This window comes from Diceros bicornis, chromosome 17 (assembly GCF_020826845.1).
Source record: "Diceros bicornis minor isolate mBicDic1 chromosome 17, mDicBic1.mat.cur, whole genome shotgun sequence".
NCBI classification, from domain to species: Eukaryota; Metazoa; Chordata; class Mammalia; order Perissodactyla; family Rhinocerotidae; genus Diceros; species Diceros bicornis.
In genome coordinates this window covers 12,858,485-12,885,451 of record NC_080756.1, presented here as the reverse complement: position 1 = coordinate 12,885,451, position 26,967 = coordinate 12,858,485, and the positions used below count along the sequence as shown (strand labels likewise).

General features: G+C 43.3%; 3 protein-coding genes across 5 annotated transcripts in view; 1 reads left to right on the top strand and 2 right to left on the bottom strand.

Moving 5' to 3' along the window:
* Window positions 1-16,110, bottom strand: part of SARNP (SAP domain containing ribonucleoprotein) — a 44,191-nt gene extending 28,081 nt beyond the window's left edge. Inside the window, exons 1-6 of the mRNA XM_058558017.1 lie at window positions 15,984-16,110; window positions 6,638-6,737; window positions 4,913-4,959; window positions 4,625-4,692; window positions 982-1,033; window positions 75-148 (exon numbers count right to left, since the gene is read on the bottom strand). Of these exons, the coding sequence (XP_058414000.1) occupies window positions 75-148; window positions 982-1,033; window positions 4,625-4,692; window positions 4,913-4,959; window positions 6,638-6,737; window positions 15,984-16,019 (377 nt within the window). The 5' untranslated portion in view covers window positions 16,020-16,110. The remainder of the gene's footprint in view (window positions 1-74; window positions 149-981; window positions 1,034-4,624; window positions 4,693-4,912; window positions 4,960-6,637; window positions 6,738-15,983) is intronic.
* Window positions 16,111-16,243: 133 nt separating this feature from the next.
* ORMDL2 (ORMDL sphingolipid biosynthesis regulator 2) lies at window positions 16,244-18,891 on the top strand. 3 transcript variants are annotated; one of them, XM_058558020.1, is made up of 4 exons: window positions 16,244-16,434; window positions 17,328-17,502; window positions 17,671-17,822; window positions 18,410-18,891. In XM_058558020.1, the coding sequence occupies exons 1-4, from the start codon at window positions 16,301-16,303 to the stop codon at window positions 18,543-18,545; spliced, it is 597 nt and encodes a 198-aa protein (XP_058414003.1). In that variant the 5' UTR covers window positions 16,244-16,300; the 3' UTR covers window positions 18,546-18,891. The 3 variants fall into 3 exon arrangements, with proteins under 3 accessions (XP_058414003.1, XP_058414005.1, XP_058414004.1); XM_058558022.1 differs by having other exon boundaries at window positions 16,356-16,430; XM_058558021.1 differs by having other exon boundaries at window positions 16,412-16,434; window positions 17,223-17,502.
* Window positions 18,892-19,121: 230 nt separating this feature from the next.
* On the bottom strand, window positions 19,122-26,690 carry DNAJC14 (DnaJ heat shock protein family (Hsp40) member C14). Its single transcript, XM_058558002.1, has 7 exons — window positions 26,350-26,690; window positions 24,427-25,896; window positions 21,328-21,434; window positions 20,997-21,116; window positions 20,489-20,649; window positions 20,304-20,406; window positions 19,122-20,093 (listed from the first exon to the last, which is right to left on the bottom strand). The coding sequence occupies exons 2-7, from the start codon at window positions 25,837-25,839 to the stop codon at window positions 19,883-19,885; spliced, it is 2,115 nt and encodes a 704-aa protein (XP_058413985.1). The 5' UTR covers window positions 25,840-25,896; window positions 26,350-26,690; the 3' UTR covers window positions 19,122-19,882.
* Between the last annotated feature and the right edge of the window lie 277 nt (window positions 26,691-26,967).

Genomic DNA, 26,967 nt, shown 5'->3' with positions numbered 1-26,967 from the left:
GTTAAAACCCACGATCACACCCCCATACCCTCATACTATCACTATCTCAGGTCTAAAAGGCTGGGGACACTCACCTAGCCGCCCGAGCAGCTTTCTTACTCTCCAGGCTCACAGGTACATTGAATCGTTCAGCTCTCTTCTGCATTCTCTAAGTGATAATAGACAAAAAAAGAGGAAGAGAAAAATTTAATTTCTGGTTTCCTTCTTTTAAGAGAAAAGCTGTTTAGAGGTGTGTATCTTTAGAACATCAGGAGTAATTTTTTAAGGTCTAAATTGAGAATACTGACAATCCTAGAGGATATCAGGTTGTATCCATCCTAGGGTTTAACTCAACAACCATTTCCAGAAAGCAAACACAAAAAGACTACTATTACATTCATGTCCTCAAAAACAAAAGGGAAGGAATAAAATAAAACCCACATTCAGCACGAAGCCAAGAAGACAAAAGCTGTGTTTGGTTGACCTTTGAAAAGGGATCAAAGGAACAGCTTGGTTCTAACACTAGTGGTACTCTTTCAGTCAGAAATGAGGCTGTGTTGTCCTATACCATCTCTACTTGAAAAGAACACAGATCTCAACTAGAATCTAGTTTCTGAGACCATGAAACAGAATCCAGAGAAATTTTAATCTCACCAGCTAGCAAGCAGTAACTTGAGAGTGACATCTTTCCCTGTTACTTTTCATCTCTTCCAAGGTACAATCCTCCCAAACTCTAATCTTAGTTTGTAAACATCTTAGAGAGTTACCACTAAGAATAAGACCTTATACAAAAAGACTTGGGCTTCTTCAAAGGTGAATATGTCAGCCCAAATATTTTCCCAAATGTAGCTGGTGGAAAAATGTGTCAATACCAAAATCTGTCAATACTAATTTTCTGCCCATGAGTAAATTTTTTAAAGTGATGATACAGATAGAATAAAGGGTAAGAAACAGAAAGATATATAGAGAGACTGCTCTTCTACTAGGGAGCAGAATACCTACCTCAGTCTGTGGTATTTCAGATGTAATTTTTACCACTTTCTTCTCTGCTGCCCTGGAAAAGAAAGATTTTTAAATTTATTTATTTATTTATCCCCCAAAGCCCCAGTAGATAGTTGTACGTCATAGTTGCACATCCTTCCAGTTGCTGTACGTGGGACGCGGCCTCAGCATGGCCGGACAAGTGGTGCGTTGGTGCGCACCCAGGATCCGAACCCGGGCCACCAGCAGCGGAGCGCGCGCACTTAACTGCTAAGCCACGGGGCTGGCCCAAGAAAGATTTTAAAAATCAGAAAACTAATACTCTAAACTGAAACCTTAGAATTCTATACAAATTCATCTGCATCATGTCCTATCCCAAATCTCTCCACTCCGCCTTAGTCCATAAACACATGAAGCCCATTAGAACTTCAGTTCCCTGAACTATCATCTACTGATCAGAGTTCAAATAACAGACTAGTCTACTTTGCTCAAGTATAAGAAAGTAATCGGGAAAGAGGTCTGGTTAAATACATTGGGGCTGAAGGGAAATAGTCAAACGACACCGGAAAACATTTCATTTACTTTTAGGAACTTTATTTCTGGACTAACGACTATTCCTCCAACCCTCATTTAAATACCAGCTCTCAACTTGCACCACAACAACAATTAATGAGTGCTCTACAAGCTCTGGTTTCCTTCTTTTATAAATCTCTTATTTCTCCCACAGGGACTGTAGCTCCAGCTGTAATAGTCAAAGTGGGACAAATAAAAATGCCAAAGGGAATCAGAAGAAAAAAGGCTAAGGGAAGTTTGAATTAGGAAAACATGGTAAGTTACTAGTCAAAAGGTTTAAGAGAAAACAAAAGACGGGGGACCATAGGGGCGGGAGACAAATTCGGAAGTACCCAGGATAAATGGAAGGGCATTAACCTTCCACCAAACAGCTCCCATAAAACTGTGGGTCATAACCAGTCTCATTAAGGTCCCTCATTTAGAGACATGGGCAGCTTTTGTTCCAATATCCTGGACACTTTTCCCATTTGATGCCCTGAAAGGCAGTAATGGTTTAATGGCATTTTCAGAGGAAGCAATTCTGGAACAGGAACTTACTCTCTCCTCCATCCTTTTGTTGGAGGTCCATGGACTGACAGATAAGCAATGGGTTCCCCCTGCTGACCGTAACTAAGTCTTACAATATTTAACTGCCTGGGATGGAGAAAATTAAAAAAAAAAATCCAACCAGACACAGAGCTATGTTTTTGGAGAACCTCAAGCCAAAGAGGAAGCAAGAGGATCCCCTTTTGAACGTTCAAGGGACCTAAATTGCACTGAATATTCTGACTTCTAAAGACATTTCTGAATTCTCCCCACTTTTGGGCCATCCTTCCCTCAACCCTCTGTCTTGTTCTAGCAGAAAGGGACAATGAAGTTTAATGTTTTACCTGAAGTCCAATGCCATTAAGAAAGCTGTCCTCTCCACCAACCCCAGGCTAATAACTTCCTCCACATTCCCATCTTGAAGCACCATCATTGTAGTACACCTCATGGCAGAAAAGGAAGCCCAGAGAGGAAGTTCCCTTCTGCTATGTTCCAACTCCCTCAAATACAATTAAGCTCAAGTAATAAATATCACATTCTGGGACTCACGGGAAATTTCCTCTCTTCACTGAGAAATTTCTCTCCTACCCACAGTCACATACAAAACATTCTCCAAACTATAGGGACCCAGAACCTTTCTGTACATACTTGAGTTTAACTACTACTATCCCTCTAAAAAGCAGAATCATCACCCCCACATACTTTCAATCTCCTTGTTTAGAAATTCATTAATAAAATTAAAGCCCTCGAAACAGGAGAATTACAAATTTTATATATTCTAAGGATAATGAACTTCTACAAATTTTCAAACTTCATTATTTTTAACCCACACAAGCCAATTACCACTGTATTTATCAGATCTTTCTTCTTGCCCCAGAAGTCCCCAAAATATCTTTATTTTAAAGCTATCCCATAAGCCATTTTCTCAAAGCACGTAAACCTCCTATGATGGAAGACAACTAAAAAAAGCTTTAGAAAGCAATTATACTTGACGAAATCTAATAAAACATTAAATGCACATTCCCTGTAATGTAGTAAATCCACTACTAGGAATTTATCTTATGGACATACCTACAGAAGTATAAAAATAGTTGCATAAGGACATGCAGCATTGTATTTTTTGCTATTATGAATAACCTAAATGTCCATCAACAGGAGACTGGTGAAATTATTGTTCATCCATAGAATAAAGTACTATTAGCTACTAGAAAGAATGAGGTTCTAAGTTGATAACTACTAAATCTGGGTGATGGGTACATGGGGGTCTATTATACTACTTTCATAACTTTTGAATATACATGCAATTTCCCATAATAACAATCTAAAAAAAGAGACCTATCACTTACTAGGATAATTATCTCTATTTCATAGGGTTGATGTGAGGATTAAATTGAGAATACATGTAAAACACTTAGAACCCTGCCTAGTATATAATTAACATTTAAATAAGGACATTACTATATGATGATACAGAAAGATCTCTAGATGTGAAAAAAATCAAGAAACCAACAATATGCAGTGTGTATGTATCTATATACACATAAACACACACACCACATAAAATATTCCAATAAAGTATATTGAAAATCTCTGAGAAATCAGATGAGGGTGGAGACAAGGGGTATTAAATTTTCAATTTATATACTCCTGTCTGTACTGTTTAACTTTTTACCAGTACGCATATTGTCTTTTATAATTAAGGGCATTAATACAGCTATGAGGAACAAAAATGTTAAAAAGGACTCATCTGTTCTTAATGTGCTGGAGTATAAGACAGCCAGACATTTGTGGAAAAAGCCCCAAATAAAAGATGTTTATGATCAACCTTGTGGGATGGTTTAAATAAATCAAGATCCACTTTCAGGGCCAGCCCAGTGGTGCAGCTGTTAAGTGCGTGCACTCCGTGGCCTGGGGTTCACAGGTTTGGATCCCGGGCAGACTCTGATGCACCGCTTGTCAAGCCATGCTGTGGCAGCATCCCATATAAAGTGGAGGAAGATGGGCACGGATGTTAGCTCAGGACCAATCTTCCTCAGCAAAAAAGAGGAGGATTGGCATCAGATGTTAGCTCAGGGCTGATCCTCTTCACCAAAAAGAAAATAAATAAATAATAAAAGATCCACTTTCTACTCTAGTACTTTGTCCTCCCCTCCTCCACTGTCAATCAAAAAGGAATAGAGAACACAGTGTTACCCAAGAGACATATCCTTTGCTCAGCACCCTCCTTCTTTACAAAATTCCTTACATGCAGAGAATCTGTATGATTCTCTATACAGAACGAGACTCATCTATTATGGTGATACAACAAAGGCTAGGAGAACTAAACTTTGTCTGTACTTGAAAAGTCTCCTGGTCCTAATTATCTATTACTAACCCAGAGACAAACTACTTTGCTTGACTAGGACCATGTACTTGGAATGAAGTAGACACTTCTGAAAATGTATGATCTAATGGGAAATGACAAAGCCAACGGGAATGTATAAGAGGTAAACAGAGTGAAACATTAAACCCCCCAAAACCCAGAACTGTCTGCTCTGTATTCAGATTATAAAAAAGGGATAGTTACACATCAACAGTTTTTTCAGGGGGTTCTTCCTCTTTGACAGGCAGTTCTATGGGCTTTGGTTCTTCTTCCTAAAACCAATGAAACAAGATGGTTAACATGAATCAAGAGTAAATACTCGTCAAGAATATGAAAACTCCAAAATGAACCCTTCTTTCAGAACTTTCATTCCCACTCTATGCTCCTCTAACGAATTAGCATTTAAGCCCTCTAATGACTGATGTTAAGTAATGTGGCCAAGGTAGCGGCACATTGCCAGGCGAATGACAAACCTCACTCTCTCCAACTCACCTCTGTTTCATCTCCCAGTACATCTTCTTCATTTGCCTCCTCTTCAGCTAAAGAATATTAAAATATTCAGGTCAAGCCCTGCTACACCACCATCCTGATCACTGTACTTAGGCTAAAATTATAATCATTTTGCTTTCCCAAAATAAAATTCAATCATGAAGGCAAAACTGATGTTCATAAAATTTGCTCCACATGGAGAAGATAAAAGTGTATTCTCTACCTAACATTAATGCAAAGTTGAATTCCAGTTGGACTGAAGAACTAAATGTGATGAGGTCAAACTATAACATTAATAAAAAGTAATGTGGGAGAATATCTGTAAGATTTAGTGGTGGGTAAGGATTTCTAAAAAAAACCCAGAGGCAAAAGTAATATGCAAAATATCGCAGATTTTTCAAAACTAAGGAAGGACACCATAGAAGAAACAAATGACAAAGAAGATATTTGTGTCTAAAACCAACAAGGGAATAGTTACTAGAATATATAAGAAATGCCTGCAAACTAACAAGCAGGTTATCGGAACTCCAACAGAAAAATGGACAAAGGAGAAACTCAAAGAGCTATGGACATCATAAGTGTTTAAACTTTTTAATAATTAGAGGAATGCAAACTGAAACAACCAACAGATTAGCAAAAATTAGGCCACTTGATACCATAACGTCAAGTTTAGGTTTGTGGAGGAGACAGAAGAACCCTCATGCACTGATGATGAGAGTGTAAGTTACAGAGCAATTCTAGAAAACAATTAGGCAATGCTTAGTCATATTAAGTATACATTTATGACTAGATATTAATTAGCAATCCCATTCCTGGGTATATGTCCCCGAAAGACTCTCATATGGGAAGATAAAGGAACATGAAAGAAATAATTCAGGAGGGAAAATAGGTGCCTGTCACTGGGTGAATTAAGTAAAATGTGGTAGATTCCATACATCTTAGAACAGTATGCAGAAATTGGAATCAATAAACTAGATGACCACACAGCCACAGGCCACATGAATACATCTTTAAAAAAACATTAGAGAAAAAAGTAAGAAATAAAGTAAGGATATGGCCTCATTGACAAGTATATAAAAATATTGTACACCAAACAACACTACATGGTTTACAAGGACAAAGACAAAAAATATGTATCACATTAGAATGGCTGCCTGAGGGAGATGGGGGGAAAGGAATGGGAAGAAAAGGGAATAAACAAATAAAAATTAGAGAGGAGACTTGTACAACCTGGAACAAGAGTACGCCTCAAAAGAAGTTGTTTTCATTTTGTTTTTAAAAAGGCAAAATTAGAGAATGTCTGAGCTAGAAGGGACAAGAGATTACCTAGGTTTACGGATTTCAAGGGTGGAGACACCTGTCTCATTTCATAAATCAGAACACTTAGCCATGTAAACAGTGACTGTCCAAAGTTACCTAGTAAATTTCTGGCATAAGAGGAATTAGAATCCAAACCTTCCAATTTTCAGTCTAATGATACCTGTTTTATCATACTTCCTTTTAACCAATTTCCTGAAATAAAATTACATCTTAAAAAAAGGGGGGAGGGAGTATTTCTTTCCATTATAACCACTATTTTGGATGACCAAGAGTTTTCTTGATACAGTTAATTAGGAGCTTACAGTACATCACCAACAACCTAACGGAAAAGAAGAAATCTTCCATATGGCAGAGCCTAAAAATTAATCCCCTCACTCACATCACTCTTTGCCTCCACAAAGCACTCACCATGCTCTTCAAGATATGCCTGGAGCCTGTTGATGAGATCTTGTTTTATTCCCTTGGTCTCCAAACCACGAGCAAGACATTCCTGCTTTAGTTCAGCAAGCTGAGAAAACAGAATAAAGCTTTTCCTTAGTTAACAGAATGAACCTAGGGGGAGCTGGTGGGAGGGGGGTTGCGGGAGAGGTAGTTCTCCCAAGAAAGGAAAAGAAAAGAAAGTTCAATCCCAAACTACTGCTCTTAATCCCACCAAGCCTCTGGGTCCTCAAAGATGGTCCACTGCCCCCTAACAATATTCAATATGCAAGAGGACTTTTCTAACAGACGGTGAAGAATAAATATCCTATTTTAGTAAAATTCTGATCTATTCATGCAACTACTTATTATTACAAATTGTTAGCTATTTCTGAGGGAAAAAAGGTTTTTTTCCTGAAAAATTACTGTATCAGCTAGTATATGGAAAGAATGAATCTTTAAGTAGAAAATCCAATTATCTAAAAGAAGATTATTCTTACCATCTATTTTCCCAGATCCTTTATTGCAATCTACTATATACATGCAGACAAGTCTGACCACTGTAGAATTAGGTAATGTGTTGGCTAGCTTAATGTCAACAACGAATTAACTAAGGATCTATGTCAAAATGGAAAAAAATATCTAATGGCACACCACAGAGTTCTGTTGAAGATTTTTAAATCAGTAATTTGACTAAAGATATAACAGGTATGCTTACCAACTTTGCAGACAATAGAAAGAGGAAGAATTGATAGATTACTGACAGAATTAAGCTGGTGGGGGAGGCTCTTCAGGGAGAACAATGAGCCAAAATGAAGATTCAGTTTAGAAAGAATAAGGTATACCTATAAAGTACCACGCTTATATTCAAAACAATTTAAATCGTTCAAAAACCAGATGAGCAAGATCTAGCTCAAGAGTAATTCAAAGAACAAAGACCTGAGGGTTTTTGATGATTACAAGTGCAAAGAGGGTTAACAGTATGATTTGCCACCAAGGTAATTCTAGTTTATGGGTAACTGAAAAATAGAGTCTATATTAAATGATGTAACAGTCTTACTGGGCTCTATGTTCTTATTTTAAGAAGCATAATGACATGCTGATCCAAGGAAAACAAGCAGGAAAAAAAAAAGGCTCCAGAAACCCTATATGCAGACCAGTACACAAGCAGATGTTTGGCCTGAAAGAATACTGGTTTTGAAGTACAGATCTAAGACCAACCAGTAGAAGAAGTCAGAAAGCTTATTCCTATAGAAGAAAGAACTTTACAACTTTTAAGGGAATATGCTGGGCATCTCTAAAAGGTTTTCAATCAAGGGAGCATTTGGAAATGGAGAGGGGAGTCTTTTTGTCCTACAATGATTGGGCAGGTGGAATATTCTGTGAGTGGGGCAGGCAGGTAGGGATACTGTGTGGAGAACTGTCTTACTCGACAAGCCAACAGCACCCTCTATTGAGAAACATGGTAAGTAAACCTACTAAAAGTATGGAGTGGCTGCATAGCATAACATGGCCTCTGAAGTCAGACTACCTGGGTTCAAATTCCAGCTATACCACTTATGGCTGTGTAATCTTGGGTGAGTAATTTAACCTCTCTGTGCCTCAGTTTCCTATGAAATGGGGATAATGCAACAATACCTATACCATAGTGTTGTTATGAAGATTAAACCAGCAAATATTTGTAAAGCATTTAGAATAGTGCTCGGCAGCTAGTAAGTACTTTATAAGTGTTAGACACTGCCTGAAGGATTAGACAAGATTAGACAAAATCTTTTCTTCTTATATTTCTGAATTTCACAGATCAATATATTTTTAAATATGCAGGCTGACAGAGCTGCCAACTTTTTACAATATTCCAACCAGGTCATGGACTGATACTTTTGTAAAAAACAATAAAAACCAGTCACTAGAAAAATGGTGATACACTTGGACGTAGCAGTGATGTCAAATTGTTATAAGTTTCTAAAAGCTTACTCAATTGTTTTTACTTATCTCATCACTAACCAGTAACAAACAGCTGGTTCATGGACCAGCACTGGCCTGTGGACCATACCTTGAATAGTATTAATCTGCAATCCAAACTCTAAGTGATCCTAAAGTCTATTTCTTAAGTCAGAATCTCAATCTTTCCCATGTTGGTACTTTATTTCTTTATTTTTTCTTTATTTTCTTTCAGCTTCCTGGAGAATAAGTCTTTTGATTTTAGTTACACTTTAAAACTTCTGTTGGTTTGTTATAAAAGTATCATGTTCACTGTAGAACAGTTTAAAAATTCTGAAAAGTATAGAGGAAAATAAGTCTTATGCACTAAGAGATCATCTAACATTTTAAATATATCATTGGGTGGGTGGGTGGGTGGGTGTGGGTGTGGGTGTGGGTGTGTGTGTGTTTAGAGGGTGTCGGCTGTTTCTTTACAAAGCAGTACAGCTTCTTTATTTCCTGTAATTCCTAATCTCCCTCAGAAGTCTCCATTCCTTCCCCCCTCCCTCTGGTTTAAGCAACATCTTCTGGTCAATATTCAGGCAATTCAAAGTTCAAAGTTCAACTTTCTTTTTTTTCTTTTTTTGTGAGGAAGATCAGCACTGAGCTAACATCCATGCCAATCCTCCTCTTTTTGCTGAGGAAGACTGGCCCTGGGCTAACATCTGTGCCTATCTTCCTCCACTTTATATGGGACACTGCCACAGCATGGCCTGACAAGTGGTGCATCAGTGCACGCCCAGGAGCCGAACCCAGGCCGCCAGCAGCAGAGCACAAGCACTTAACCACTACGCCACGGGGCCGGCCCTAAAGTTCAACTTTCTAATAGAGTTGTTCCTCCCTTCTCCTTCCTTCCCAAAATTGCACCTAGATATAGGCAAAAGTTTACAAAAATTTCCAGATGACAGAGTAATGGACAGTCAGTGATGGTTTTTGCATAGGATGCTGATCTGGTACAGTCTGATCTAGACTTGGAGCTGACTGATTGGATTAATTGGTTGTTTAGCGTGGATAGCATTCATCACTGCTGACCACTGACCTTGCCATTGCCTTTGGTCACGCATATCTCAGCCCCCATGGGCTCTAGTCCCTAACCTTAGGTCTCTGGCTCATTTAGCAGTCTTCTCAGCACCTCCATGTCCCCTCTCTGGTCAAATGAGAATGTCACATATAGTTTTTACATAATGTTGTATTACTTCAGTTATTATATTAGGGGTTCTGCTCATATACTTGGACATTATTTCAAAAGGGAAATAGAGGGGCCGGCCCTGTGGCTTAGTGGTTAAGTGCGTGCGCTCCACTACTGGTGGCCTGGGTTCAGATCCCGGGAGCGTACTGACACACCGCTTGTCTGGTCGTGCTGAGGTGGCATCCCACATACAGCAACTAAGGATGTGCAACTATGACATACAACTATCAACTGGGGCCTTGGGGAGAAAAAGGGAAAAAAAGAAGGAGGATTGGCAATAGATGTTAGCTCAGGGCCGGTCTTCCTCAGCAAAAAGAGGAGGATTGGCATGGATGTTAGCTCAGGGTTGATCTTCCTCAAAAAAAAAAAAAGGGAAATAGAGGAGTAAAAACAAAATAGCTGAAAATGAAGTCATTTCTTTTCGCACTTTTCACTTCGATACAATTATGTTAACAGAACAAAAACCTTTTAAAGCCTCAAATAAGAACTAACGTAATATCAAACCTTACCCATTTTTATATGCATTTGACTTTAAAATATTTTAAAAGAAGATATTTAAAAAGCAAGGTATATTGTGTGAATTATATCTCCATAAGGCTATTTCAAAAAACTAAATTATAGGGCTGGCCCCGTGGCTTAACGGTTAAGTGTGCACGCTCCGCTGCTGGCGGCCCGGGTTCGGATCCCAGGCGCGCACCAACACACCGCTTCTCCAGCCATGCTGAGGCTGCGTCCCACATACAGCAACTGGAAGGATGTGCAGCTATGATATACAACTATCTACTGGGGCTTTGGGGGAAAAAATTAAAAAAATAAAAATTATAAAAAAACCAAATTACAGAACATTATATACAAAATACTGACATTACTGTAAAAAATAATGTGCACTCACACACACACCCCACCCCCCACCCCACATGATGTATATACACAAGATGCCTAGACAAGAAACAGATAAGGTTGAATCTGGCAAGAAGGCTGTCGAGGACAAGTGTAGGAGGGCAACTTTTTACCAGACACCATCTTGTACCTTTAGAATTGTGAACTTGTGTATGAATTACCTACTCAAAAAAATCTTATTTTTCAGTATCAATAAGGCATTTTCCATTCTACCAATCAAACCTACAGAGAAAGGACTAATCAACTGACCACATAATACATTTGACATTAATTAGTCATTGCCCTGTGATTTCTTCTAGGTTACTAATCTTGAATTTTTATTCAAATCTTTTTCATCTGTTATCTCTCGATCTGGTCGGTAAACTCTTTAAGGGCAGAGACGTTTTATATCATTTATAACATTTCATACAATAGGAACTCAACTTTATTTTCAAGTATTAACACATGCCAGGCAAAGGGCTAAGTACTCTGAATGTTACTTCCTCATTTAATCCTTACACCAAGCCTATGTGGTTGGTATTATGATCCCATTTTATAAATTACGAAAATGAGGCTTAAAGAGATTCAATAATTTGCTTAAAAAAAATCACACAGCAAGAAAAGAGTGCAGTCAATATGCCAGCTCAGGTCTCTCTGATTTAAGCCTAATCTTAATTACCAAGATGCTAACACCGCTCTCATGCTCGCTCACTCTCCCTCTCAACAAGGTAGTCAAGTGATTTTTTGTAAATTTAAGTCAGAACATGTCATTCTTCTATTAAAAAATCCTTCATTGGTTTCCTATCTCAATAAGGGTAAAAAGCCCAAGTCCTAATGATCACCCATAAAGTCCTCTTAAAACACTTTGCACAAGGCTCACTCCTTCAGGTCTCTGCTTAAACATCACCTTCTCAATGAGGCCTTCCCTAGTCACCCTATTTAAAATTACAATACCCTTCTTCCCACTGTACTCCCTATCCCCCTCTTCCTATTTTTCTCTACAGACACTATTTGACATACTATAAATTTTACTTACTTATTGTGCCTTCCCCCCAGTAAAGTATAAGCTCCATGACAGCAAGAATTTTGTCTGCTTTGTTCATTGCTGTATCCCCAGCACCTATGGTAGCCGGCACATAGCAGGCATTCCATAAATATTTTTTGAAAAAGTCTCAAATCTTTGTTATTAGCTCTCAGCCCCTGAGCAGGAGACCCACATTTCCAACTGACTACTAGATATCTCCAAGAGCATGTCTCAAACACACTTAAGCCCAAAAGTGAACTTATCTTCTCTCCTCCACAAAACTGGCTTCTCCTCCTCCCAACCTAGACTAAAGATATCACTACTCAAACCTTAGAGTCATCTTTTATTCCTCCCACATCCAATTGATCTATAAATACTTACAACTCTATATCCCAAATTTCTTTCAAATTCATTCTCATTCTAACAGGAACGACCTTATTTCAGGTCTTACTAAGTGTAAGAAAAAAATAAAAAAAAAACTGCTGTCCAGTTTCACTTGACAAATAATTATTGAGTACTCACCGCGTGTCAAGCATTATCTTAGATACAGGGAAATAATCATAAGCAAAACAAAAAGAGTTTCTGCCCACATGAAGCTTATACTCTAGTAGAGAAACAAGGCAATCAATGATCATACACATAATGTTTAACCGAAAAAAAAAAAAGTACAGGTTCCTAGAAAAGTGGTCTCACCATGTGCATAGACAGGGAGAACCTTTCCTACCTAAGGGTTTCTTGGGTAAATGATATCTGAAAGGCAACCAGTAGTTAAGTTGACAAAAGTATGGCGGACGGGGGTGACACGAGCACTGCAGCCAAAAGTATGGGTTAAAAGTTCTAGGTTCTGAAGTAAGGAGAGGCAGTAGTACACAGTGACTAAGAACATAAATTTTGGAGACAGATTGCCCGGATCTGAGCCACCACTTACTAGCTGTGCGACCTAGGGCAAGTTAATTAATCTCTCTGAACTTCTGTTTTTCTAATTTTGAAATGAGGATAACAGAGGCGTTTATCTTATAGGGTTATTGTGAGAATTAAATCAGTTAATTATGTAAATAGCTTTGACCAGTGTTTGCCATATAGTTAATGCTATGTAAGTGTTAGCAATTAACGAACAGAGCTATTCTAAGGAATGAAATAAAATAAAGCCACTGTGGTTGGAGTGTGAGAAAATAAGCTGGAAAGATTGGCAGGATATAATTACAAGGTTTTAAGCAGGGGAGTGAGTACTACAATAAAAATCTAACCGGTGAGGGCCGGCCCCATGGCTTGGTGGTTGAGTGCGCGCGCTCCGATGCTGGCGGCCCGGGTTCGGATCCCGGGCGCGCGCAGACGCACCGCTTCTCCGGCCATGCTGAGGCCGCGTCCCACATACAGCAGCAGGAGGGATGTGCATCTATGACATGCAACTATCTACGGGGGCTTTGGGGGAAAAAAATAAATAAATAAAATTAAAAAAAAAAAAAAATCTAACCGGTGAAATCTCTCCCTCTCCAGACCCCATTCTCGGTACTGCCAAAAGAACACAAAACTGATCATATCAGCTCCTCCTTTCAAATTTCCAAAGGCTCCCCATCTTCTGCCTACATGACAAACACTAAACACCTTACACAACTTAAAGGGCCCTTTTCAATATCACTCCAATCTACCTTTATAGTCACACAGTTCACCGACTTTCCTTTCCATCTTCAACCAGTAACATATACGCGTTACGCTTCAATATTACAAATGTCTCATTGTTCTAAACACTCTGACACTAGTTCTGACACTTTGACCTTGTCGTTCTCTCCTTGCAGTAGTCCTTTTCTTCTTCTTTTTTTTTTTTGGTGAGGGAGATTGGCCCTGAGCTAACATCCATTGCCAATCTTCCTCTTTCTGCTTGAGGAAGATTGTCCCTGAGCTAACATCTGTGCCAATCCTCCTCTATTTTGTACATGGGAGGCTGCCACAGCATGGCTTGATGAGTGGTGTTGTGCAGGTCCGTGCCCAGGCCGCCAAAGCAGGTGATCTTAACCACTACACCATGGGGCCAGCCCCTGCAGTAGCCCCTTTGCTCACCATTGACTGGAGATCTGGTACTATTGCAGTTCAAGGAATTTTCACCCACAATTCAGTCTCTTTCCAACTGTGTTAGAACGACTGCATTTCTACAGAATCATCAGAAATTTGCAGTTGACGTGAACTTACATATCAATTCAGATAGAAAATATTTTTCCTTCCTACTTCAAAGCTTGTTCCTTTCCTCTGAGAACCCTACTAAAGCCCCAAATTCTCCTAGTAAAAATGGAAAGACTTTTTAAAAAAGAGATAAAACCCTAAGTCAACCCAAAAGTCAGGATCACTCCATCAAGATCAACAGTGGAACCAAACATTAACTGTCCTGGAAGTTAGAATGAAAGGCATGGGTTCTTAACCGGAGGTCCATGGACTCCTCAGGGCTATAAGGTAGTTTTATGAAGCCCCTCAAATCGCATGCAAAGTATGTGTACATGCTTTTTTCTGGGCAGAGGGTCCATACCTTTCATCAGAGTTTCAAAGATATCTGTGACCTCCAAAAGGTTAAGAAGTGTTCTAGAGAAAAAGCAAAGACAAGCAAATGTGATTAAAAGAGTGAATCCTTTTCAGGCTGTCAGGAGTGCCTCATGCTCTTTCAGTCTATAATACCTGAAATCAGGTCAAAGGACATTATCCAACCAAAATCAAATTTAATATAGACCTGACAAACACAGGTTTCATGGAAGAAGGAACTCCATAAACCAATACAAAAATCCACAAACGCAAGTCACAAGGCTGATGACTTAACTTCAGGAGCTTCAAAAATGGGACTAATCGGAAGAAAACATTAGATCTTCTATTCATATTTCCTTTTTATCTCATTCATTCAAAAATTCCTTTTCTGTACATCTTTCATAACATACATAACAGTATGGCAGTACATAATTTATATAAGTAAGTACTATACATATAATGGAGGTGACTGCTCAATTTTTTTTACTTATCGTGATATTACGACACTACCGATATAATCTACACATTTCAGTACCGCTAAATTGACAGTAACTCCAGGATAACACAAAAACCCACTAGTATACTTTAGAATCCAAGCATAAGAAATCCATTAGCTTTCACAGAAAGGCTAATTGGTGTCAACCAATAAGTGACTAAAAGAAGCTCTCCCTATCCTTACTCTCACACTTTTTTTTTTTTTAAAGGATCAGTTTTCGGATTCCGCTAAATCAGCCTGGTTTATCCAAGGTTCCCAGAACGATGTGACCAAAACACCTGATGGGAAAACTACTTGTGAAACCACAAATGGACAACTAATCAAGATATTCTCAATTCACCCTAAAAGAAACTACTCTTTTCTTCCAGGAAAATAATCAACTAAATGTGAGAAAACTACCAAGATTCCCAAAAGACACAACTTAAAACAGCTTCTGTGGTGGAGAGTGGCACCCAGCGGAGACACGAACAGAGGCAAGGTCCATCCCCGATATGAAACGGGACAGAGATAACCCTAACCTCGGAAGTGCTTTTCCAAAACATCCCAGCTCTGAGCGAGTTGTCCCTCGGGTAGGGGATGCGGGGGCGGGGGCGGGGGGAGGCTGGCGGGAAGAGAACCGCGTGAGAGAACGCGAAAACTTTTCGGTCTGCGGGATCCGTGCCTTCACTAACTCTAAGGTCTCCGAAACCCAGGCTTCCACGCGGAGGCCTATCTTCGGAGGCTTCTCCTCAGGTTTCAAAGTTCGCCCCGGGGGCGTAACCCCACCTAAAAAAAGGAGTGGAAGCATTTTCTGGATCACGTTTGAGACCTAGACAGACGGAAAACACAAAGGTGCCACCACCTGCTAACGGGAATCTCAGCTTCGGACGACAGACAGGGGAGCATCAAGCCAGGGAAGAAAAAGGGGTGCTAGGTCCGGCGTGGGGCGAAGAGGAGCGGACCACTGACGTAATGCAGCTTCGAGGAGAAACGAGGAGGAAGGATAACAGGTTGAAGGCGCTTACACCAGCCGGTGGGGAAAGGAAACGGACGACACAACGATGAGGAAGGGAGCCGGAATAACGCCAGACAGCCGTGAGAAGAAATGGGAAATTAGGCAAGGCGTATGGGAAAGATAGGAGGCACAAAAGAAAAGAACTACGAGGGGAGCCGGCAAACGAAGTGGAAAAGCCGGTAAAGAGAACATGTAGGAAAAGGCGCAAGCCACCAGCAGAATTCAGTCCCCAGAGAGCCCAGCTCAGCCCTTCCCCGTTCCCGCTACCTTTAGCTTGTGCAGCTCCACCGTCTCCGTCGCCATCTTGTTACCCCTCCACTCCGCCAGGCCCCCACCCGCTGCCTCCGCCTCCCGGAGCTCCCGCCTGGGCGCAGCCAGCCACGGCCGACCAATCGCTGCCACTCTTACTCCCACCTCGGACCATCAACTCTCCCCGTTAGTCAACAGCTGGCGTCGCTCTCACTCCTCTAAGCAGCTCTCCCCTCCTGTCTCTGAAGGTGGGACAGGGTGGAGGGCGGCTTCTGCACTTTCTGAACGACTTAAGTGGCGACCAATTGTGCGTCTCCAATGCAGACCGCCAGCCAATGGGTGGCAGCAGCGCTGATTCTGCTCCACCAATCGGGAGAGTGCAGATGGGCGAGGGCGGCTGCTTCCTGGAGATCGCAGGTGTGGAAGCGAGCCCTGCGCCCCAGGCTGGACGGGCTTCTGAAGCAGGCAGGTAGGGGCTGCCGGGAGACTGGAACGGGGTGCCGAGAAAAACGGTGGGAGGCAAAAGGGGAGGGGGCGGTGAGTGGAGCGGCGGCGAGTTAAATACCGAGAGAAGAGCGCTGAAGAGAGCCCGGAGGGGAGCCAACGAACGAGAGAGGGAAGCTGGGAGGAGCACAGGGCGGGTTCAATACTAGGATTCAGGGAATTTCAGGTAGAGAGGGGCGGATAAGAGCTGCTTCTTACTAGGCATCATCAACGGGCCAAGTTCAGACGACCAGAGCCGCCCCTGAAGTCGGGGCTAGGGCTCCATCTCTCGAGACGCTGAGCTTAGGTCTCATCCTATCCAAAAGCCTTGGTCAAAGTCTGGCAGCGCCCCAGGCTTGAGAGAAGGAATTGGGGTGCTGGCTGCTTACGTGCCAAGAGGTTGACAGAACCGGCAAGCCCCTGAGGAAAAGGTGGGGATTAGAAGTAGCTTTACCCTTCTTTCTCCTCCGTAATGATTCATTGTTTCCCATGACCCTCTTCTGGAATTCTGGGTGTATGTAACCTCTCATGATTTCTTATTAACGTCTTCAGGAAAGTAAAGTGAGATACTAATGTTTCCCTTGCTCCTTGAAGCAGGTGCCCCAAGCTTAGGCTTACTCCTTCAAGTTACAGTTGAAGTGTAAGGATCAGAGTAAAAATTACCATTATATGTCTCTAAAATGCAGAGAGGACTCTTCGTGCCTTTTAAGTTTTTTCCCCCAAGTCTTCAGTTTTTCCTTTGTGCATGATGGGGAAGTTCTTTCATTCTAATAGAGTTCAAGGGATTTTGGCTATTCAGAAGACAACTTCGGGAACAAACTCAAAGAGGGGTTGAGAGGAAATTGAGTTGGACTCCTGTCTGATCCCCTACTGTGGTAGGATGAATGTGGGGGTGGCACACAGCGAAGTAAACCCCAACACTCGAGTGATGAATAGCCGGGGCATCTGGCTGGCCTACATCATCTTGGTAGGACTGCTGCATGTGGTTCTACTCAGCATCCCTTTCTTCAGCATTCCTGTTGTCTGGACCCTGACCAACGTCATCCATAACTTGGTGAGCACTAAACCATGCCCTTTTACCCACCCCAGGCCTTTCCAAACCAAAAACAATAAAATCATCAATTATTTGGGGATTTATGTCTTCCTTTTGGGATCTTAGCATAATTCTTTGGCTGAAGGACTACTTTCTGCCCCCTCACACTGCCCCCTTCCCTCCTCCCAGGCTATGTATATCTTCCTACATACTGTGAAAGGGACACCCTTTGAAACTCCTGACCAAGGAAAGGCTCGGCTACTGACATACTGGGAACAGATGGACTACGGGCTCCAATTTACCTCTTCCCGCAAATTCCTCAGCATCTCTCCTATTGTACTGTGAGTCCAGGGGGAGATATGGGAGATGCTCCAAGAGCCAGGTACAAAGGCCCACAGGGAAGCTTTAGAAAAGCAGACTACTCATTCAGACCCTTTGAAGATATTATGGTATACTAGGTCTAAATCTAGAGAGAGTAGTAAAAAGTAGAATACAGTACTCAAGCATCCCTTGCTGCCTCCTTAGTGGTAGGGGACTGAGAAAAGATAAAATACCAAGTAAAACCAAATAATTTTACACTTCCAAAAGAAGTGAATAAATAAAGGTAGAACTGATGTAAATCTGTAAAAACTAACAGTGGGGAGTGGAAGCAAAGAGGACTCTAACAGTCATATAGGCTAAAACTGCTTCAGCTGTCATTTGCCACATGTCATTAACAATTAAAACACACACAAACTAACTTATAAATCTCCAGTTAAAGGTGCTATTTGATTATCTCCCCAACCCCAAAGTAAATACTGTTACTAGAGCTGGACTATTTCAGACATCCTAGGACTATTTCATTTAAAATAGAAGAGAAAGTCACTGGAAAGGCATGAATATGGATAGGGGAGGCCAACTTCACTCAACCTATTTCTTCTCTCCCCAGCTACCTCCTGGCCAGCTTCTACACCACGCATGATGCTGTTCACTTCCTCATCAACACAGCCTCATTGCTCAGCGTACTGCTGCCTAAGTTGCCCCAGTTCCATGGGGTTCGTCTCTTTGGCATCAACAAATACTGAGGGATGGGGCTGGGGACGACGTTGGAACAAAGGACTGCGACATCCTTCCCTTCTCCATACTGTCTTCTATGTCTTGAAAGCCTCAGAACTATACAACCTTTCCCAAACTCCCAAGAAGAGAATAGATTGGAAAATGCAGCTCCCTGGGCCAAGCCCTGGTAGGAACAGGTTTCTTTGAATCAGGAAAGGCAGGTGAGGTAAGGACCAAATCATTCTCATCCACAGCAGGAAGCCATGTTTGGGCAGCTTTGTTTGGTAATTAAGTTTTTCCATAGCTTCCACCCCCACTACCTTCTAGCTCTGTTCTGCTATGTATGTTCCTTATAATAAAGATCATTTTTTTTCAGATATGGCTACAGTTTGGTCAGCAGGAAGGGTAGGAAGATGTCCTCATGAGGCTGGGGAAGAAAGATGGAACAGTGATTTACTGTACAAAACTTCTTTAAGGTATTTTTTTATCCCCTCTCCCTTGGTCCAGTAGGAGGTGCCCTTCACGCGCAGCTAACACTTAGTAGAGAAAGGATTCTCAAATGAGAAAAAGGGCTCCAGCTATATGGGCAAAGAAGAGAGGGAAGATACAGGTTGCCAGTTATATATTTATAGAAAGATAATCCCCTGGCTTTAAATAGATATGTACATACAAATATGAACAAACTTAAAAAAATACAAACCCTTGGATCATAAGGGTGCCGCTGGGAGCCCCTTTATCCTTCCCCCTCACCCAAGGGCAAAGGGCATGAGTCGCTTTTTAAAAATTACTAGTTTTGGCCATCCCTGCAGCAACAAGCATGAAGTTGGGTGATGACCCACAATGGTGAAAGTCAGAGGAAAAATTCAGAGTTCCCACTCTCTGAACTCTAAATATCTCCTATAATTAGGGCTACATGCTTTCTTGTTCTGTCTTTTATCTAGTATACTGGAGTAAAGGAGGGGGCTCCCTTCTGAAATGGGTCAAGAACTAAGATAGTTTAAAAAGAGGAGAAAAAGTCATCTGCTCTGGAAGCAAAAGACAAGACAAAGGCATACAGACCCTAGGGAAATACCCGGTTCCCACACCACTATGGGGAATACTGTCCAGCCCAGGCCCAGGCCCTCGATTCTTTGCTCTAGACACCCCCTATTTCTTTGGTATTGTCAGAAGACAAGATTCAGTTCCTGGGTGCTGGTGGAGGAGGGAGAGTGGTTCCAGGGCTTCCTACAAGTACTGAGTGAACAATTTGAGCTTAAAATTTTCCCTTTTTTAAATATTTAAAAATAAACAAATCAAACTCCATCCTGTGCTGTACACAGCCCTTTTGACTCCCTGACATTGATCTGAGGAAAGAAGAGACGGGGTGTCAACGTTGGAAGGGCCTCCTCACTTTCTTCCGCCGCTTCGGTTTGGCTTCTCCCTTGGGTACTGTGCTGTTGGGCTTGGAGGCTGCAGTGGCCCCAGGGCCAGGCTGAGGAGCTGCAAAGAAGTTTCCGTTAGACATCTGGCCTGGGGGTACTTGAAAGATCCGGCTCAAGAAATCCTGAAGGTCAGCAGGAGGGGCATCTGGGGTGGCTCTGAGAGGAAAACAGAAAGAATAATGAGACGAGATATTAAGAGTCATATGGTTTCCTATGTTATCTATTTATACCTAAGTTAAAGATCTACTGGGTTAGTTGCCAAACTTCTTAAAGGGTGAGACATCTAGGTGTCCTAAACAGCATGTTATCTGAAACCATATTCAGAACTAGAATAGTAGATAGATTATTGAAAGAAATACCACCTACCTCTGCCGCCCACTGGTGCCTGGAATCCGAGAACCAAATGAGATGTGATAGGGGACTCTGTGAGTATCTGGGGAGATTCCCACACGCTGGCATCCAGCCCACTCTGCAAGCATGAGAAATAATTAGCCAAAACATCACAGTTTTGAGCATTTATGAGCCCATATGTCTAGGGGACAGATGCGTACCTGTGATGTCATACACTTTTCCATCCATCAGCGCAAAGTAGGTGATCTTGAGGCCCAACATGCTTGACTCTGCCCAAAAGTCTCCTTCCTCAGCAGGATGCAGCCTATTACACTCAGCACAGTATCTGGCACTCTTAGGTTCCCGGTCCATTTCAAACCTCCTGCAACCCAAAAAAAGGACAATTCCTTAATAATTTGTGAAGCCTAGAGCATTGCTGTAGTCTCATTGTTACTGACAAACATGGATGAAACATCTAAAATTATCTCCACTCAGTTGTTACATATGCCTACATACACCCTGCCCTCAACCTTCCATCTTAAAGCTAAAATTTTTTTTTCTTACTACTAATTCAAATCCCTAATCTCTTGACAATATAGCAAAAGTAGAAACCTCAGGGTCTTTTCATTCACCATCTGTATCCCACAACTACCAATAATACTTACAAGGAAAGTCTTTGGCTACCTGATCCCTAAGCTGTGGCTACCCCATTCCTGTCATATTTCATACCTATGCTTTCCCTGGCATCGGCTGCACATCATAGTATTCATTGCCTCTTTGAGGTCATCCTGCAGCTTCGACAGAAACTCATTCACTGACCGGCTCAGCTCATTCTCTGCCATTCGTTTCCTAAGAGAAGAAAGGCTTTGTAAGTCAGAGGGTATTGACAGAGGGACAAAGGGAGACAGATCTTTTGGCCTCTTGAGGTGCCTGGTCAGCTAGAAAGACAAGCAACCTCAGCTCTCTCCACTTCAGAAGGCCTCCACCCACAAGTCCAGGAACCTCTGCTATTGAAGATTATTCATTTACCCCACCTGATAATTTCACATCTCCAACTTACATTTCATATTCCTTCCGCCTTTCAGGGTTACTGACAATGTCCCAAGCTGCCCGCAAAACCTTGAAGGCCTCCTCAGCCCTGGGATGACGATTTTTGTCAGGATGAACCTACCAAGAGAAAGATTTTATGACAAACCATTCCAAGCCTCTCCCCATCTTGGGTCAAAATAACCTCATATCAAAAGGTTCTCTTTCACCTTCCTTTTAGAGAGCCAGTATAGCTTAATGATTAACTGCTCTGGCTCTGCAGATAGATCTGGGTTCAAGTCCCAGCTCTGTTACTTATTAGCTACATCTTTTATATATATATAAAATATTTTCTATATCATGGATTGTTGGGAGTATTAAAGGAGAATATTTGTGAAGTATATATAGCACAGAATCTGGCACTAAGGTGATCCGCCATTCCAGTGTACTTGGGATTGTCCCACTTTTAGCTCTGCTAGTTCATATCTCAGGAACCCCTCTATCCCAGGCAAATGTGATGATTGGTCACCCTACCTGGCACATGCATACTGAGCCCTCACGTTTTAACTTTATTGTCAATCATAAATAAGAGTTCCAAAGATATGACATCCTCAAACTCATTATTTTCTAACTAGAAAATTCTTATATCTACTCAAAACTTCCTACAATAGTTTGCCTTTCTGTCCCAGAAATGAAATAGCATATTATGATCCTCACGGGCTTTTTATCCACTTTTCAGCCTTTTCTCCAAGACAGATAATATCCTCGCTTCCTGATTGGTCCCATCCTCATTCCCCAAAAATGCAAAGAAAAAGCTAGTCTCCTGACTGATGCCAGATAAACAGAATGCTATTAAATCTCCCACATTCCCAAGCTTATAGAACAGCCTTTTAGTCATGGTCACTCTGGGGCCTAATAAAGGCAGTGAGAGGTTCTATAAAAGCAGCCCACTTGGGGCCGGCCCCGTCGCTTAGCGGTTGAGTGCGCGCGCTCCGCTACTGGCGGCCGGGGTTCGGGTCCTGGCGCGCACCAACGCACCGCTTGTCCAGCCATGCTGGGGTGGCGTCCCATGTACAGCAACTAAGAAGGATGTGCAACTATGACATACGGCTATCTACTGGGGCTTTGGGGAGAAAAACAGGAAAAAAGGGAGGAGGAGTGGCAATAGATGTTAGCTCAGGGCCAGTCTTCCTCAGTAAAAAAAAAAAAAGGAGGATTGGCATGGATGTTAGCTCAGGGCTGATCTTCCTCACCAAAAAAAAAAAAAAAAAAAAAAGCTCACAGATACACTCTGGCCCAGAACAAGGGAGAACTTTGGGGTGTGGGGCAGATGTGTTGAGGATCAGGGAACTTAACCACATCTCTATCCAAGAAAGCAAGTTGAAAATGAGAATTTTTGTAAGAATGATATTCCCCACGAGAGGATGTCTGCTGAAAGACATGAAGGTGAGAAAAGAGCTCTACTATTAGTAACAATTTGAGGGTAAGCAGTTGTTCCCCACTCTAAGAATATCCCACGCTATCCACTAAGGGGCATGCATTTCCCACCAAATTCATTTAGTCCTGTTTTAGTATATGTGCTGCCGAAGCGAGCACTCATTTAGTCCTCTGGTAAGGTATAGGCCTGGTACTTTAGTGTGCCTTGAATGGTTAATTTTCGGAAACCCCGTTGCTCATTCCTCTTTGGTATCATGCAACCGCTCAGGTAATTTGCACACTGATATTTTACCATTCCAGTTCCATAAACTCGGTCAAATAGGCCCCCCGTGCAATTTACACACATTACTTATATTCATAATATAGTTTTACTTGTACAGAAATAACAATCATACATAAAAATAGCAACCTAATATCTACTTCTAATAGCAATTTGATTGCATGCTTGTACTAAACCATTTCCCTCAAGCATATGGTGTGTCACAATTCCCACCTGTACCCCCCTTTATCAATAAAAGCAACCATATTTTCATGTGTGACACACATACACCATGACTCTCTATGATTTATGTTCCATTCTCCTTCCCTTTCTCACTCTGGGTTGCTGGTCTTGAAATAGCTTGTTTTCTTGCATCTGGTCCTGGAATAATCACATACACTCCCTGAACGTTCCCACACTAGGTCCACACTTGCCTCTCTGGGACAGATAGATGGATTTCCCCGTGTTCAAAAAACCCTCATTTGTTCAGAGGAGAGGAAGTGCCAGGCCTTCTGACGAGGCCTCTTCTCCACCCTAGTCAGAGGGACTTCACCTGGATATTCCCTGGTGAGTGAGTCCAACACTGCTAGACATACCAGGTTCATTTCTTTTTGTTAAGAAAAAGAATCTCGGGCCGGCCCCGTGGCTTAGCAGTTAAGTGCGCGCGCTCTGCTACTGGTGGCCGGGGTTCGGATCCTGGGCGCACACCGACGCACTGCTTCTCCGGCCATGCTGAGGCCACATCCCACATACAGCAACTAGAAGGATGTGCAACTATGACATACAGCTATCTACTGGGGCTTTGGGGAATAAAAGGAGGAAGATTGGCAATAGATGTTAGCTCAGAGCCGGTCTTCCTCAGCAAAAAGAGGAGGATTAGCATGGATGTTAGCTCAGGGCTGATCTTCCCCACACACACAAAAAAGAAAAAGAAAAAGAATCTCATGACAAAAAACTTAAAATGAAGGGAAAGTCAGATTCCATAGTAGAGGAGGGAAAGTCTTTATGACTTTTTCCTAAGAATTAAAGTTACTCTTTGGCCTCAGGTTGACTTTCTATTCTGCCTTTCCTTTATTCTACTCTCCCTAAAATTGGAACAGAAAATAAAAGATGCGAACAAAAGATGAACAGGAGGGGCCGGCCTGGTGGCGCAAGCTGTTAAGTGTGCGCGCTCCGCTGCAGCGGCCCGGGGTTTGCAGGTTCAGATCCCGGGTGTGCACCGACGCACTGTTTGGCAAGCCATGCTGTGGCAGCGTCCCATATAAAGTGGAGGAAGATGGGCATCGATGTTAGCCCAGGGCCAGTCTTCCTCAGCAAAAAAAGAGGAGGATTGGCAGATGCTAGCACAGGGCTGATCTCCTCACAAAAAAAAAATAAATAAAATTAAATTAAAAAAAAAAAAAAGATGAACAGGAAACAGAGGGAAAAGGTACTCACCATCACTGCCAGCTGCCTATAGGCCTTCTTCAGTTCAACATCTGATGCTGTGGCTTCAACCCCCAACACATGGAAAGGGTTTAGCTCATCCTCAGGAACCCCAGCCATGGTCAAGAGTCGAGCCACTTCCTCTTCAGGCTGGCAGTAGCGCCCACCTGCTACCGGTGCATTCCCCTGCCTATTAGTCCTCTGCTTGAGCCAAGGTAACTCCAGCCAACCCCACTGAACTATTCTTACCAGCTGCTGCCATGGCCTGCTGTCTCTCAGCAGAACCAGGCAATGCTGCAGGGTGGGAGAATCCAGCCAAGAGAAGAGCCAGGTGGCTTTACCCCTCCAGCCCAACCGGTCGCCCAGTCCCACCAGAAACCGCCAGCCCAACTGCAGACAGCCCAACAAGAGGGCCAGAGCCAGGAGCAGCAAAGCACCCAGTAGCCTAAGAAAACGGGTGAACAGCCCTGTCCCACAGCATAAACCTTGGCTCAGAAATTGGAACATCACCTGGGCCCAGCCCCCAAGCCGCCCTGCCCAGACTCCCACCCAGACTCGAAAAAGGTCCAGATCACTGCCTTTCAACTGCCTGCATGCATAGATGAGATGGCCACAAGTTTCCACATACTCTCCCACCAATACCAGCAGTTCGATCAGCCACCAGAAGCCTGCCTGTCCAAGCTGACACAGTTCCTCTGCTCCCCACAACCCCAGGCCTCTGCGCTTATCTGCCTGACTTCGTTTCCGGCCCAGCCGATGTCGACCAGGGGTCCTGGGATCTCTGCGTCCACCCTCCCGAGTATCCTCCTTGGCCTGAATGCGGTGCCGCTGTCTCCGGGGTGGAGGTTTCTTTCCACTGGGCACACGTGAAAAATCACTGGTAAATTTAAGAGGTTCTTCATCATCATATTCCTCTTCCAATTCTTCATCTTCCCCCAAAGCTGAAGAGGTACAATGGTGGCAAAAGTTGCTAGAAGAGCTCTCTCCTCCCTGAGAGTAAGGCCCTTCAGAGATTCCAGGGGTTCCCTGGCAGTTGCAAGCAGATGGAATGGAAAGAAAAGAAGGGTTCCCATCCTCCTGGTACCCAACCTCATTCTCTTTTGAGAGTTCCTGGTCCACTCCTGACTCTTCTTCTGAAGATGCCTCACTCTGATCAGGGTCTTCGCCATCCCTAGGGGGTCCTGGACCCCTTGGGGGGCCATGGCTTGGATCCGACCAGTGGGCTGGATTTGGGGGCTGTGTGTACTTAGGACTAGAGTCCTCTGTGAGGCAGCGGGTACCATTAGAAGCAGGCTTCGCTGAGTCCCTGAGTCCTGAGAATGAAAGTATTTCAGGGTCCACAGAGGGTCCTAAAGTCCTGAGGGAGGCACCACCGCTGTGGTGGGCTCCACACAACCCTCTTTCTCCGGGGTGCTTCTGGGCCATGACCCCGGGGGCTTCCTGAGGATTTTAGGTCACAGCCATCCTGGTAAGTTCTGATGCCTGTAACAAAGGTATCATGGTGGGGATGATCAAGAGAAGAGCTAAATAATCTTAAATTGAGGATATATGTAATACACCCACCTCCCTTGTTGGCTTATTACCCCTAACAATAAGCCAATACTACATTAACCACAACCCTGATCCCTCCCCCACTCCCTTCCCCAACACCACCCCCTCCCCCCGCGCCGCCTCCAAAGCCCCTTAGTTTTTCTTCTTTCCCCAGAAAGCTATAATCTTGAATCAAGGAAAGAGAGAGGTACCGCAAAGGGCGTGGTCCTGGGGTCACTCTTGGGAAAAAGGGGAAGACGGCCGGAAAAGGGGGCCGCACGCCGCCAGAAAAGGGTGGGGACCGTGCAGCCCTTAAGGAAAACCTGGGGGCGGAGCTTGGGGTTTGCCCCTAGAGAGACTAGCAGGGAACCCTCGGGCTGGGTAGAGGGGGCGAAGGTAACGTACCGAAGAGCGGCGGTAACTCCTCCCCCTCGAGCAGCTGGGCCTAGGGCCAGGGGGAGCTACGAGAGCAGCTCCCCCGGCTCCGCCTCCCGCTCACGCTCTGCTTCCGTCTTCCGTGCCCGCCGCGGCCGCCGATCTACGCCCTTCCACTTCCGGGGTCACCAGAGAAGAGACGGGAAGGAAAAGAAAAAGCGGTTGGCGGAGGCGCGAGCCAGTCCAGCAAGCGCTGAGTCAAATCAAAGGAGGCAGTCCTGAGGAAGCACTGGCCCCGCCCCTTAAAGGGCCCTCTGCCGCCGGCCTCCGCGTGCGGGAGTAGGATCCCCGCCAAGTTGCACCGCTGAAAGCGAAGCAAGTGGGCGCTGCAGCAGCGCCTGCGGACTGGGGGCAGATTCTCAGGCTTCCTCTGGCTGTATTCTTGGGTTTTGCCGAGACTGGAAGATAGACGACAGCCACCGAGCCACAGTCTGTTTCCCTTGCAGACAGAACCAGGGAGCGTAGAGAAGCCACCGCCCTGATCCCTTCCCTGCTGGCTGTAGCGAGGACAGAGGCCCTTTTGTATCATGCGGAGGGGAGGACGCCCCGGGCCAGCCCCCGCCCTGGCTCTCCTGCGTTGCCCTTTCT